Source organism: Fusarium venenatum (genome assembly GCF_020744135.1).
Source record: "Fusarium venenatum strain MPI-CAGE-CH-0201 chromosome Unknown EDB82scaffold_2, whole genome shotgun sequence".
Lineage (NCBI taxonomy): Eukaryota > Fungi > Ascomycota > Sordariomycetes > Hypocreales > Nectriaceae > Fusarium > Fusarium venenatum.
This window is the reverse complement of record NW_027072130.1, coordinates 3,670,234-3,682,275: the sequence shown is the minus strand read 5'-3', so window position 1 is coordinate 3,682,275 and position 12,042 is coordinate 3,670,234. Positions and strand designations below refer to the sequence as shown.

Genomic DNA, 12,042 nt, shown 5'->3' with positions numbered 1-12,042 from the left:
CATGGTACCCCCTGCTGATAACACTTTCGGCCCTGTTGGGCATTAGACCAACCTTTCAGGGCCCAAAGGCTCAAAGCGTAAGGTCCCTATGCACCCCGCGGGTCCTTTTGTTGACAGGCCCCAGACGCAGGGACCTTTCAAAAATAAATTCACATATATCAAGGGGACTGCACTCACAAAACAATGAAGCCATTAGGGATTTCCTACCATTCATTCATTTAACTAAAAGAAACAGCCACTGGGCGAAGTGTTTAGTCGCTTTTTCTAACGGTTCCAAAACAGAAAAGCGCAGTCCACAATGACACAACGACTAAGCTTCGCCCAGCTCGAGCAGGCTGCTCTTCACATTATTCGTCTCATCGCAGACATTCCCGGCCTCGAGAACACTCGTCTCGCCATTGTTGGAGACTTGGCTGTCAACAAATACTTGTCGCAACAAGCCAAAGTTACAGTAAGCCATCCCACACAATCTCAACCTCCCAAACCCTTCTCTAACATCCGCCAACAGAGCATCGACTTGGTCATCAGCAAGTCCTCTTCTCCCGGTCGCGTCAAGAAGGAAATTGTCGGCCATCCCATCACTCCCCTCGTCGAAAAGTCCGGCGTCGTTCTGTACCGCCACACAACAGGATGGGAGATTGAAGTCAAGCTCATCCCCGACTGGCTCAGCCCATACCTCCCCGAAGCCGCCAAGCGCGTCCGCGATGTAAAGGGCGAGTCCACCCTGCCTTACACATCCCTCGAGGACATCATCATCTTCAAGATGGACGCCTGCGGTCTCCACGAGAACGACAACAGCAAGCGACGCGATGCCTGCGATGCAGCTGCCCTGCTCGACTTGGCCTCTGAGCATGGTGCCTTGGTTCTCGACGAGGACAAGACGGAGCGAGCGGAGGAGGCTTTGGCTGACATGGTTGAGTTCTCGGATGAGAAGGACAAGGGCTGGTGGCAGCGTTGCCTGGGAATGGTCAACAACAAGCCCCGTACGCCCCAAGAGATTCTCTCCGACATCGCCGAGCGACCTCAGACCGCCTCTTCGCGATCGTCCGTCCACTCGTCCATCTCGCGCGCCTCATCCTACACCAGCAACGCATCCAGCCACTCCTCCGCCTCGTCCATCTCCTCCACCAGCGCCGACGACAAGTCCCCCAAGTCACCAATCCCCGAGAAGAATGGTCGCCCTCGCAAGATGAGTGTCACCAAGAAGCCCTCTCGTCATAAGCGCCACACTTCCATCGGCGCCTCTACCTCGGTCAGCGCTCTCGACGCTCACATGCACCGCCTTGAGCTGGACCGTCCTGCCTCGCCTGGCATTTCTCTGACGAACCGCATTTAATTCTTCATTTTCTTATGTCATCTTTTCTCGTTTATATATATTATGTCACTGGAGTTGGGAGAGAAGCAAAAGTATACGGGAAGGGCAATGGAATCGCTACTTTGTACAACATAGGATACCCCCGATACCCTCAGATTTCTTGTTTGTGGCTAGCGTGTATTTTGATGTGTGCGAATTGGCAATTGGGGGCGGTAATCTTGACTTCGTAAAAAAGTTCTTTGGATTGGGTTGAAAAAAAGTTTGGAGTTTTATGAGAGCGGGAAAACATGGGGGACTCTTTTCTGATGTTGATTTTCTTCTTGGCTAGATATCTTGGATATACTTAGACCTTCTCTTCTCTTCTATCTAGATTTTCTTTGTGAATCAATAGCAAGCGAATCGTTTTAGAATTTTTTTATTTACTTGTGATGGATGCAAATGATAGTATCACGACGATCGGACTATTGGCTGTTTGGATCGACGGATTGTTCATTCCAGATCATTCCACGTTACTGTTACATCAACCTTAATTCGACTTGCTGCTGACTTTGGAATTAATTGGTTGTTGTGGGCAGGTTGTGTTATTGTTGGGCATCAAAACATGACCGGACTATGATCTCCATACAGGGTACAAACCAAGATTTGAGACATTGGTTAGTAACAGTCGCACAAACAACTTGTAAAAACAGTCTCTAGCTTGCTTATGTCCTGCAGCAAGGTTTGACTCGACCTCTTCTTAGCCAACAGGTAATGTCCATTCTCGTGTTATGGCCCATGGTAATTCATGCATTTGAAACAGTGACAAGACTGAACATGAGAAAGGCCCACAGCCAACCGACCAGCTAAAAGCTTATTCCTTCCAATTCTCGAATTTCTACGTCAGAGTCAGATCAGGTCAGGATGGAACTTGGTTCTTATTTTAATTACGTTACCCTACTAAAACACTTGAGCATCCACTCTTCAACGCCCAAGGATGTGGGATCCCCGTCCGGGAATAATAAAACCGACAAAACCCAACCAAAGCCGTTAAACTAAAACTGTTATAGTTGACAGCCCTGAAAGAATTGGTCAGACGAGTTTGTGTTCGGCAAAAATAATTATTCCCGATACATTTTCCCTCATCACTGCGGCTACAACTTTTGCTTGTCATCGTATGGATCTCGAATCCTGGTGCTTGCTAGCATCATCCCACAAGCCGAAAGCCTATGGACCGCAAGGAAAGCACCATCAGGGAAGGTATCGGAAAGATTAGCCGCTGGAAGCATAAGAGACGAAATCAGTAGGTCGGTTTATGCTGCTTAGGTCAAACTTACGGCTGTTTATTTGTATCCTAAAGTTTGGAGCCCTCCATAGTCACCTGAGTTGAAAGAAGAATATACGTTATCAATTTGTATTATTCCCATAAGAGGAAACAGCTAGCTATGTTATCCATTCCTAACCACCTAACACTCAGAAGTTAACCTTTTGCTGCTCCTGTCAATGCCTAGAACAGCTTTTCAAGAGCAACCTGGAGTTCCTTGACACCATCTTCTCCAATGTTGTCCTCCAACCACCCTTCGGCCTTCTCTACCAGCATCTCCCAGACATCCTCCTCTTCCTTCAGCTTGAGCTTGAAGAACAAGATCGCACAAGCTGTTGCTAGAATGTCATCCTTGTAAGTAGATGGAAGACCAAGCTTAGTGACCTGTTCAAAGCTCACGCCAAGCACGCGTTCAAGGTCTGCACTCCACGACCAGCTACCCGAGAATGTCTGCAAACTTGTAAGAGCTTGCAACGGATCTTTATCCTTGACTGACGTAGAGGAAGAGGGAGCGGCGGAAGGAGGAGCAGCAGGTCCATCATCAAAAAGCCCAAAGCCCATGTCTTCATCTGACTCGTCCGCCAATGGCATGGCAGCAGCCGCGTCCATCTCTCTTTGGTACTGAATTAACAGGTTTTCGTCGACTGGTGCTGCTGGAGGTGCAAGTGCTGCGGCCTGCACGACTGGAGGCTGACTGTTGACGAAAAGGCCCTGGGTAGCACCACCAAAAGGAGAATTAACAGAACCCGACGACCCTCCAGGAGCGGCTCCAAAAAGTCCACCACTAGTGCTGGGCTGTCCTACTGAGGCTGAGCCGAAGGGATTCATACCGGCTTTGGACGAAACTCCTGATGCTGATCCAAAAAGTCCACCACCAGAACTGGGTTGCCCTCCTGAGGCCGAACCGAAAAGACCACCTCCAGTGTTACCAGTATTTGGCATGCCTCCAAACAAGGAGTTCGATGTAGGGGGGCGAGCATTCATTTGAAAGACAGATGCAGCCTGAGCGTGCATCATTGTACGCCCCCTCTTCACGGCGGTAACACCAGCACCAAAGGCTGCTGGCCTGAGGGACTCGTCTTGTCCTTCTTCAAAGTCGAATGTATGAACTTGTTCAACATTCGCCTCCTGTCCATCTTGTTCAACAGCAACGAATGAGCACCACTTGCCGCTAACCTGGAATCTGACGCCAAGGCGCACTGCTTCTCGCTCAACCATGTCTGAGAAATAACCGTCGTATCTTTCTTTGAGAGGCTTGCCGTAGTAGTCTTTGGCGTGGGTTAGCCAACCTCTGCCTTCTTCAAGTTCCTTGATTTCCTTGCGAGCTGCAAGACAGTGAATTGTTGAATCTCTCTCGGAAAATTCAGTGATGGGGATTTCAAGTTCGAGTGGCCCGTTGCGAGAAGTGCCCTTGAGAACAACTGACTTCGGTCGCTTCTCAGGGGCCTCATCAGAGAGGATAATATAGACAGTAGTGCGGCTGAAGGGGAAGAGGGGAGGAATCTGACTAGGAGTCTGGAGATAACGTGGCACTGGTACAGTGGGAAGGTGGTCAAATTTGTTGTCGACAGCGGGCGCTTCAATCATGCCACTGCTGTCATCGTTGTCGATAGATGAATCAAAAAGTGACACTGGCTTCTTCGGTGCTTGTCTTCCTCCAGAACTTTGGCCAGCAACCTCGGCAGTGTTAATTTTGAGGCCGTCCATGACCTTTTCGATCAACTCAAAACCGTCATTTTCAACTTTCTCATACCTGATGGTAAGAGAATAGTCGGTAATATGAGGAAATAAAGCTCCTCTAAGCATACGGACCACCTTCTTGTCCATCTTTTCATGATCGGCAACAGTTTGAGAAAAGCCGTTACCTGCGCGAGCAATGCCCTCAATCAAAGAGGTGCTGGCGCCAGATCCAATGCCAAGGGAAAATACCCTCGCTGTACCCTTGCTTTGAGCGACCTCGTCGTTGATGAGCTTGAAAAGTGCATCCTGTTCCCAGATTTCACCATCCGTGAGAAGGAAGACTTCGAGATTCATGTCCCTATAGCGCTTCTTGAAGGTAGCCTCGACAGGCCTGTACATCTCAGTGCCGCCGTAATTGGCATAGAAGGTTTTAACATGCTGGATCGCTTTGTCAAGAGTTTCTTGACTGTAGGTTTGAGAACGGTCCCAAAGGAAGCTAAAGTCGGACCCAAAGCTACAGATATTGAACTTGACACCGACAGGAATCGATTTGAGGAAGACCTCGAGGGCGGTTTTGAGATTGGACATTTGATTGCCCATACTTCCACTACGATCACAGATGAAGACAATCTCAGGCTTGTCGGCAGGAAGCTTAAACTTGGGCACCAATGTTGTCATAATTGCACGCTGGTTAGGCAGACCAGGATGAGTTTCAAGGATGGCTGATGGTTCACCAAGGTTTGTAGCGACCACTTGTACCACAAAGTCCTGCTCTAAATGGGTGGTTCCCTGTTGCAGTGTTGCAGAGGCTTTACGAAGCGTAGGCTCCTGGGATTTTGTAGTAGAAGTGGTGCCGATCTCAACAGACAGGGGGTGCGAAGGAGACTGGATGGATTTGATGGAGGAGCCGTTGGGCATTTCGACATCAATAGTAAAGGAAAAGCCTTGTTGAGTCACGTTGGGTCCAGCCAGCGACTCAGCAGATCCGTATCGGGGCACAATGTTGGTCGGAATGGTAAAGCGAACACCGTCGACTTGGGCATCATGTTTGAGTTCGCCAAGATAGGTGATGTCGACAAGGACGCTTTCACCGGCTGGAACGTTGCCAATTGTTGTGGTGAAAGTGTCAGCGGCTTCGAGGGACTGTTTGAAAAGACCAGCGACTTGGCCCTTTGCTTTGGCTTTGTTGTAGTCCTGCTGTGCTTTTTGGCGTTCCTTGACTTCTCCCTTGATGACCTTGGACCCAACAGTGCAGGTAAAGGCGACGACAGAGACGCCGTCATAAAGAGGGAATACATAGCGAAGTTCTTGGATGGTGTTGGAGGTGGGATTAACAAAAGTTTGAGTGAGGTTGGTGCGAGATGTTGTGGCAAGGATTGTGGTGTGGGCGTCGACCTGGACTTGGGGGAGGTATTTGAGGTTGTTGTCGATGAAGACGTAGCAGCCACAGAGGGTAGTCATGTTGGTATTTCCCCAGCCGGGGTTGATTGAGCCGAAAACCATGACGTTGAAGGGTATGGAGTGAGGATGCGGATGAAATAAAAAGTCGTGATATAGATAGTAATCGTTGGATTGTACTGGGGGAGGTAAGCTCAGCTGAACAGACCAAGTCAGATTGAGATGCAGAGTGTCTGTGAATGAGGAGTTGATGTTATTGTTGATGGAGAATATGTTTCTGAAAAGATCAGTCTAAAGAGACATTCTTATAGATGTAAGCAATTGCTCCTTCTTTGTTCGCTGTGACTCAAGTTTAATGCTGAGTGACGTTGATTGAGTTTAGTTCAGTGGCTGCCTCCTCTGCCTATGAGTCCTTTCCGAGCATTTGATTGGTGGTTGTGTCGTCGCCGGGTAGATTCGTCGCTCTGATTGGTCACTTCAGTCATCGCTCTGTTGCCTGTTGCGTCAAGCTGCATCCTTCAAAGTTTCAAAACAAAGTTATATGTTTGAGCTTTATTTTATTGTAAAGAATCATTTGTATTTGCTTACGCAGTCACATTAGATTTGCCCAATCACTTGCACCTATTCTTCTTTCTGCCACGACGAGATCACTCCAATGTCTCATCCAGTCGCGACAGTTGCTGTTTGTTCATCATGCATGACACCGAGTTTCAGCGTGACCATAACTCAGAGAATCTAGCGTTATTCCATTCAAGACTGATAACGTTATAGTCGACACTTTTTGAATCAATGATCTGCAAACCACGCATTTGGGGAGGCTCTGCTTTAAGTCCGGTCACTTATCCCCGATGTTAACTCCAGTAAACAAGAATTGCTGTTTCTGGGACTCCATAAACTCCAAAAACTCCTTTCGGCTGATGTTCTACCAAGTGTGAGATAGTCCTTGAAGGTTATATAGAACAGCCCTGAGACGGAATATTTCAACGAAAAGATAAACAGACACACAAGTTTGGCTCAAGAATCTATTCACTTTGCGATCAACCACGTCTTACAATGGAAACTCCGAGAGTCCTTCTCACTGGTGCTACTGGCTACATGTAAGCTTTACTTTATGTAGATCTCTGGCTCAAAAGACTAACAATACCAGAGGCGGAACTGTTTTAAACACCATAATGGCCTCCTCCCACCCGTCTTTCAAAAACATCCACATCACAGTCCTCGTTCGTCGACAAGACCAAGCCGACACTCTGTTCGATCTCGGTGTCACTCCCATGGTTTTCAAAAGTCTAGATGACACCGAGTTGCTCACTGAAGCAGCATCAACCCACGACATTGTTGTCCATGCTGCAAACGGCTATCATATCCCTTCGGCAAAGGCCCTCCTCGCAGGTCTGTCCCAACGCAAAGCAAAGACAGGAAAATCAGTGCACTACATCCACAACTCTGGCACTTCCAATTTTGGCAACAGACCTGTCTCTGGAAAGTATATTGAAGAACCAAGAGTGTTCTCGGACAAAGACGACATTTACGCTTATGAAAAGTTCCGAGAAGAGAAGGAACAGTACAAGCAACGAACTGGAGATGTGGTCGTTTTCGAAACAGGTGTTGAACTAGGCGTCGAGACCTATATCATCTGCTCACCTCTGATCTACGGCCGTGGAACGGGTCTTTTCAACAAATCATCCATCCAGATTCCTATCATGATCAAAGCTGCTCTTCAAAGGGGCGAAGCCATCTACGCAGGCGACGGTCTAGGAGTCTGGGATCACACGCATGTTGAGGACATCGCCAACCTATACACCCTCATCGTGGCCAAAGTCCTTGATGGAGAGAAGATTTACTCAGGAAAAGACGGCTTTTACTTTGCCAATCACGGGACTCAGAGCTGGCTAGACATAGCAAAGGGCATTGCAAAGGTAGGATACCAGAGAGGTAAACTCGCTGCTGAACCAAGGAGTGTTTCTCTGTGTGAGGCGGGTCGGGCGTTCTTCGATGGTGATGAAGATATGACAGAACCTGCTATTTGTTCTCAGTAAGTCCTCCTACACTTTCATTCCACCGTTTACTGATATTTTGTAGTTCTCAAACACAAGGAGCCAGGAGCCAGGAACTGGGGTGGAAGCCGATAAAAGATGATTTACGATGGGAAGAGACCATTTCCGAAGAGTTCGAGGTAGCTTTGAAGGCTATGATGTGAGGATCTACTTGTGCGTAGCTTTGCAGTAGACCATGAATCATGAGTCACGAAGTCAAGACACATCTTTGGCTTCTCACCCTCGTTATGGTAGAAGAATTACTATCTACAGTCACTTGTACCCATAGCCAGGACCTCAAGAAAGGAAGGATCTTGGATATGTTAGTATCTCCAGGTCGACCTTTTCACCGCCTCGGATCGAATGCAGCCAAACATTTCACTCGATCCAATGTATTCACCGATTCCCGTACCCAACAGCTTCCTCCCCAACAGTTATCGGCTCTTCCTCTTCGATCCATCCCACGATCACCCGTTTAACACACGCTTATCATGTCCATCAGCCTCACATGGGACTATATACCGTCTAAGTCACCGACCCATAGTGGTCTGATCTCCATCACCTGCCCCTTCCACCGGATCACACTCTCACTGCCGTGGCCTGACATGGCATGAACTCCCCTGCTCTTATTCGCATCCTTCTAGAAGAGATGGGACGGAATGTTGGACCCTGCATCTGACTTGGGGACCCACGATCTACAAGCGAGCGTTGAGGCTCAAGTTGCAAGAGACATCTCCACGGGTGTGGATCCTTGGTGTTTGATGTTCCTGAAAGTTAGTATCACGGCAGTGGAAGCTCTTTAGGTCGAGGTAGATAGTGCAAAACATTAAATGTGTATTGGATATTGTTTATACTATTCCATTCGGAATGCCCATATTTTTGTTCAAGCAGCTCATCACACAGAGCTCGCTTTTGTGACGCCATAAGATATCATCAGAATGCCTTTCCCATATCCTCATAAACGCCGAGTTTGTAAAAACGATAAACACCGGGGATATCATGATTCGTCAATCACACAAGCTTGAAGCGTTGCGTTGCGTTTCCAGTTTGTCGATCCAAAAGATAATATCGCACAAAAGAAAAAGAAAACAAATATTCTAAAAAAACAAGTCTAGGGCAAGTGCACAAGATAATCAAGTAAACACAGTCTATGCCCAGACGCCTGCTGGTGGTCCCTGATCTCGAGACATTACCATCATCTCGAAACCTTCCATGCGATTTCGGAGCTGGCCGTTCTCTTGAGCAAGGCTTCTGTTTCTCTTTTCAAGGTGGGCGATGTACTCAGTTGCCTTGCTGAGGATTGTGGCCTTGTTGAGCTTGTGAGCTGGTGCGAGACCACCGAGGTCCTCATCACCATCTTCTTCCATGCCCTCAACGCAGGGCTGCTCCAAACGGTGGACCATGACGCGAAGGGCTGGGACGGAATCGCGGAGAGCAGCGATCTTGTCGTTGAGGTTGGTGCGGTAGCGCTTCTCGATCATGTTATGCGCGGTCTTCTTGGGAGGAGAGCAATGGCGGCGGGTCGCGGGGGGAGGAGAGGTGGAAGAACGAGAAGAAGAACTTCCAGAGCCTGATGACTTGCGCTTGCGCGAAGGATATCGACCGTTGGCATCCTTGGAGGTGATGCTGTCGAGAGAAGAAGACATCTGAGGTGGGTTGGGACGCATCATACTGGACTGGAGATGAGGAGGCTGAGAAGAGATGGCAGGAATGGGAGTTTGGAAAAGAGGTTGAGTGTCGATGTCGTTGAGACCGACTCGGCCAAAGGGGACGGCATCAGGGATAGTACCCGAGAGGTCGTGTGGGTTGATGGCTGGGCTAAGCTCCATGCTGTTTCTTGAGGGAATGGCAGAAAGGTTGATGCCTTCAAATGGTTCCTGCTTGGGAAGAGCGTCGAGATCAGGTGATAGCGCAGCTTTGTCGTCCCAATTTATCCAGTCGTTGGAGACAGGAAGCTGGTATGGGTTTGCAAAGACGGGAGAGAGTGGTGAGTCGGGAGAGTGAGCTGAATCACCACTGAAGTCTGCAGGGTCGTAGAAGCCGAGATGCTGCAGTAGATTGTTAGGACAGAAGCTTTGTAGATTGATGAGGTGGTTTGTGGTGTGGTACAAGTAAAGTCTAGTGGTGAGAGGATGTGCAGATATGATATAAAGATGAGATTGATAGATATAGCTTGTTCAAGCTTTAGGTTGTGGGATGCTCAAAGAGGAAGAGTGGGCTGAGATGAGGTGAAGGTAAGGTGAGGTGAGGGGGACAGGAGGGGAAAATGGGCATGGCATGTGGCATATAAAGTGTAATGCCCCAGAGTGAGAGACCAGGGGGTGTGGGCAATTACATTACATATCGTGGAGACAGAGGCAGAGGCAGAGAGGGAAAGGACCGAGATGGAGAGTCGATAACGTACCTGTTTGTTCTGAGGATGGTCAAAGTAGTCGAATGATATGTCGGCCATTGTATCTGATTTGGTTTTGTATATTGGCTGATTGATGAGTGATGTTGTGTATGTATGGTAGTCGAGTCGAGGCGAGGCCAGTCAAGTCGAGGGTGTGTGGATATAAAAGGGTGTGTTGATGTTTATACCGAGTAGAGTAGATAAATTGTTAAACCGTCGAGTTGAGAATAGAATCGCTATCAGACGGTAATGTCGTGATGTATCTTGTGTTGTATGTTGTTGAATGTATGGGACAGGATGTGATGGGATGGTCAGACACTCTTTCTTCTTGGGATGGCGAGACGGGGCAAGCGATATATAGCTTCTTCCATGGTCGATGCATTTTTTCTCCGGTAAGTATACAGCGAAAAGTCAAGGAGCCAAGGATGTCTGGTCTGGCATGGACGGGAAAGCTTAGAGCGACAGCGCCCGACAAGTACGTTCCGCGTCATACGACCGCACCATAAGACTGGCGGGGGCTGCCGCCGACAAGGATCTTGGTGAGATACGTATCTTTTTTTTGCCAAGGTACAGGTACGACACTGTTTCTTTCTTGCGACTGCAATTAAATTTAATCCTAGTAGAACAACAAGATACAGACAGCATCAGGTCCCATGCCATGCCATGGAATTGTCGTTCAAATAATGGGCAACTTTGTAACTGACTTTTAACTCCCATGGGTCGTTTTTCCCCCCCTCATTATCGTAGACCAGGGTCATTACACTCTATCCTCTGTAGGATTGATTCCCTCTTGATACCAGATAAACAAGGCCAAATGTTCTGTTGGTTCAACCCCCAACTTCCTTGCAACAAAGATTTACTTCGCCTTCGCCTTTTCAGTAACGGTATTCAGTTATCCTAGCAACACACCTTTTCTTTTCTTGCATCCTTTCAATTTAATTTGCTCGAGTTAAGTAAAGCCCTGTATTACAGCGGCTATCGACAGGTGCATGTCACCAGGGGTGAGTAAAAAAGCAATGGCTCCCGTTTCCCGTGATCGACACTGCGTGGCCTTGGTCGTTCGAAACCAGGCAGTGAACGCAAGGGGAACCCCGACGAGACGACGGACGAGAATCGAAAAGAGAGAATGAGAATGAATGAGAATGGATCATTTGTGGGTTTCAATTGATGTATCCCTGTCCGTCCTTCGCTTGTCAGGTCCATCATCTGCCCTGTGCTTTGCTGTGCTGTCTCTGATTCCCAGCTCGCAGCAGCTGCAATGCACGAAAAACATATCAAAGATTCCGATCTACAGTGTCAATCAATCGTTTGCTAGTTGAGCGTTTGTTTTCTCTCAGCCACCCGTGAAAAAGAAAGGCGATGTCTTGCTTTACGTTTGTCGAGGTCGTCATCATCAATCACCTAATCATTGGCTCTTTGCCTCGTCGTGCGCTGTAAGCGCTGTCAAAATATGATCTCCCGCTGCACCTCGGGATCTCAAAAAGGTCCAGAACGCCGACTCAGCGGCCAAGGTACCTGTACACTCCTGGCAGCTCAAGCGCTAAGCCCACACTACAACACAGCCTTAAATCCTAGTTTCGAGGTACGGGCGGAACAGCCTACAAGAAAAGGGGACTAAATTACCTAGCTGTCAGAGCGACGGCGTGCCGTCGCCGATAATGACTCGCAGTACAAACAATCTTGTATCTTTTTATCTCTGATCTTGATCTTGATCTCCATCTCCATTTTGTGGCAAATATAGCATTGAACTCTTCACCTCTAAGCGAACATACATGCATTGACTCTTTTGTTCATGAGTGCAACATCTCGGTACAACCTTGGTACTCAGTTAGGCTCCTCCATCAAAGGAATATTGTTCGTATCCATAATATCCATTTGTCCATCTTCCTCCACTATCGCAACTAATTAATCAGCCTCAAATTGA

General features: G+C 48.1%; 4 protein-coding genes across 4 annotated transcripts; 2 read left to right on the top strand and 2 right to left on the bottom strand.

Moving 5' to 3' along the window:
• Positions 1-63: 63 nt before the first annotated feature.
• On the top strand, positions 64-1,717 carry EDB82DRAFT_497777 (uncharacterized protein). The gene is made up of 2 exons (XM_065608557.1): positions 64-451; positions 509-1,717. Exons 1-2 carry the CDS (start codon positions 299-301, stop codon positions 1,334-1,336), a joined length of 981 nt encoding a protein of 326 aa, XP_065464682.1. The 5' UTR covers positions 64-298; the 3' UTR covers positions 1,337-1,717.
• Positions 1,718-2,693: 976 nt separating this feature from the next.
• EDB82DRAFT_497774 (von Willebrand factor type A domain-containing protein) lies at positions 2,694-6,054 on the bottom strand. Its single transcript, XM_025734145.2, has one exon. It carries the CDS (start codon positions 5,796-5,798, stop codon positions 2,799-2,801), a length of 3,000 nt encoding a protein of 999 aa, XP_025584981.1. The 5' UTR covers positions 5,799-6,054; the 3' UTR covers positions 2,694-2,798.
• A 692-nt stretch (positions 6,055-6,746) lies between these two features.
• On the top strand, positions 6,747-7,890 carry EDB82DRAFT_429984 (uncharacterized protein; the record flags this gene model as incomplete). Its single annotated transcript, XM_025734144.1, has 3 exons — positions 6,747-6,790; positions 6,841-7,725; positions 7,773-7,890. The coding sequence occupies 3 exons, from the start codon at positions 6,747-6,749 to the stop codon at positions 7,888-7,890; spliced, it is 1,047 nt and encodes a 348-aa protein (XP_025584980.1).
• A 650-nt stretch (positions 7,891-8,540) lies between these two features.
• EDB82DRAFT_497770 (uncharacterized protein) lies at positions 8,541-10,489 on the bottom strand. The gene is made up of 2 exons (XM_025734143.2): positions 10,131-10,489; positions 8,541-9,774 (listed from the first exon to the last, which is right to left on the bottom strand). The coding sequence occupies exons 1-2, from the start codon at positions 10,176-10,178 to the stop codon at positions 8,875-8,877; spliced, it is 948 nt and encodes a 315-aa protein (XP_025584979.1). The 5' UTR covers positions 10,179-10,489; the 3' UTR covers positions 8,541-8,874.
• Between the last annotated feature and the right edge of the window lie 1,553 nt (positions 10,490-12,042).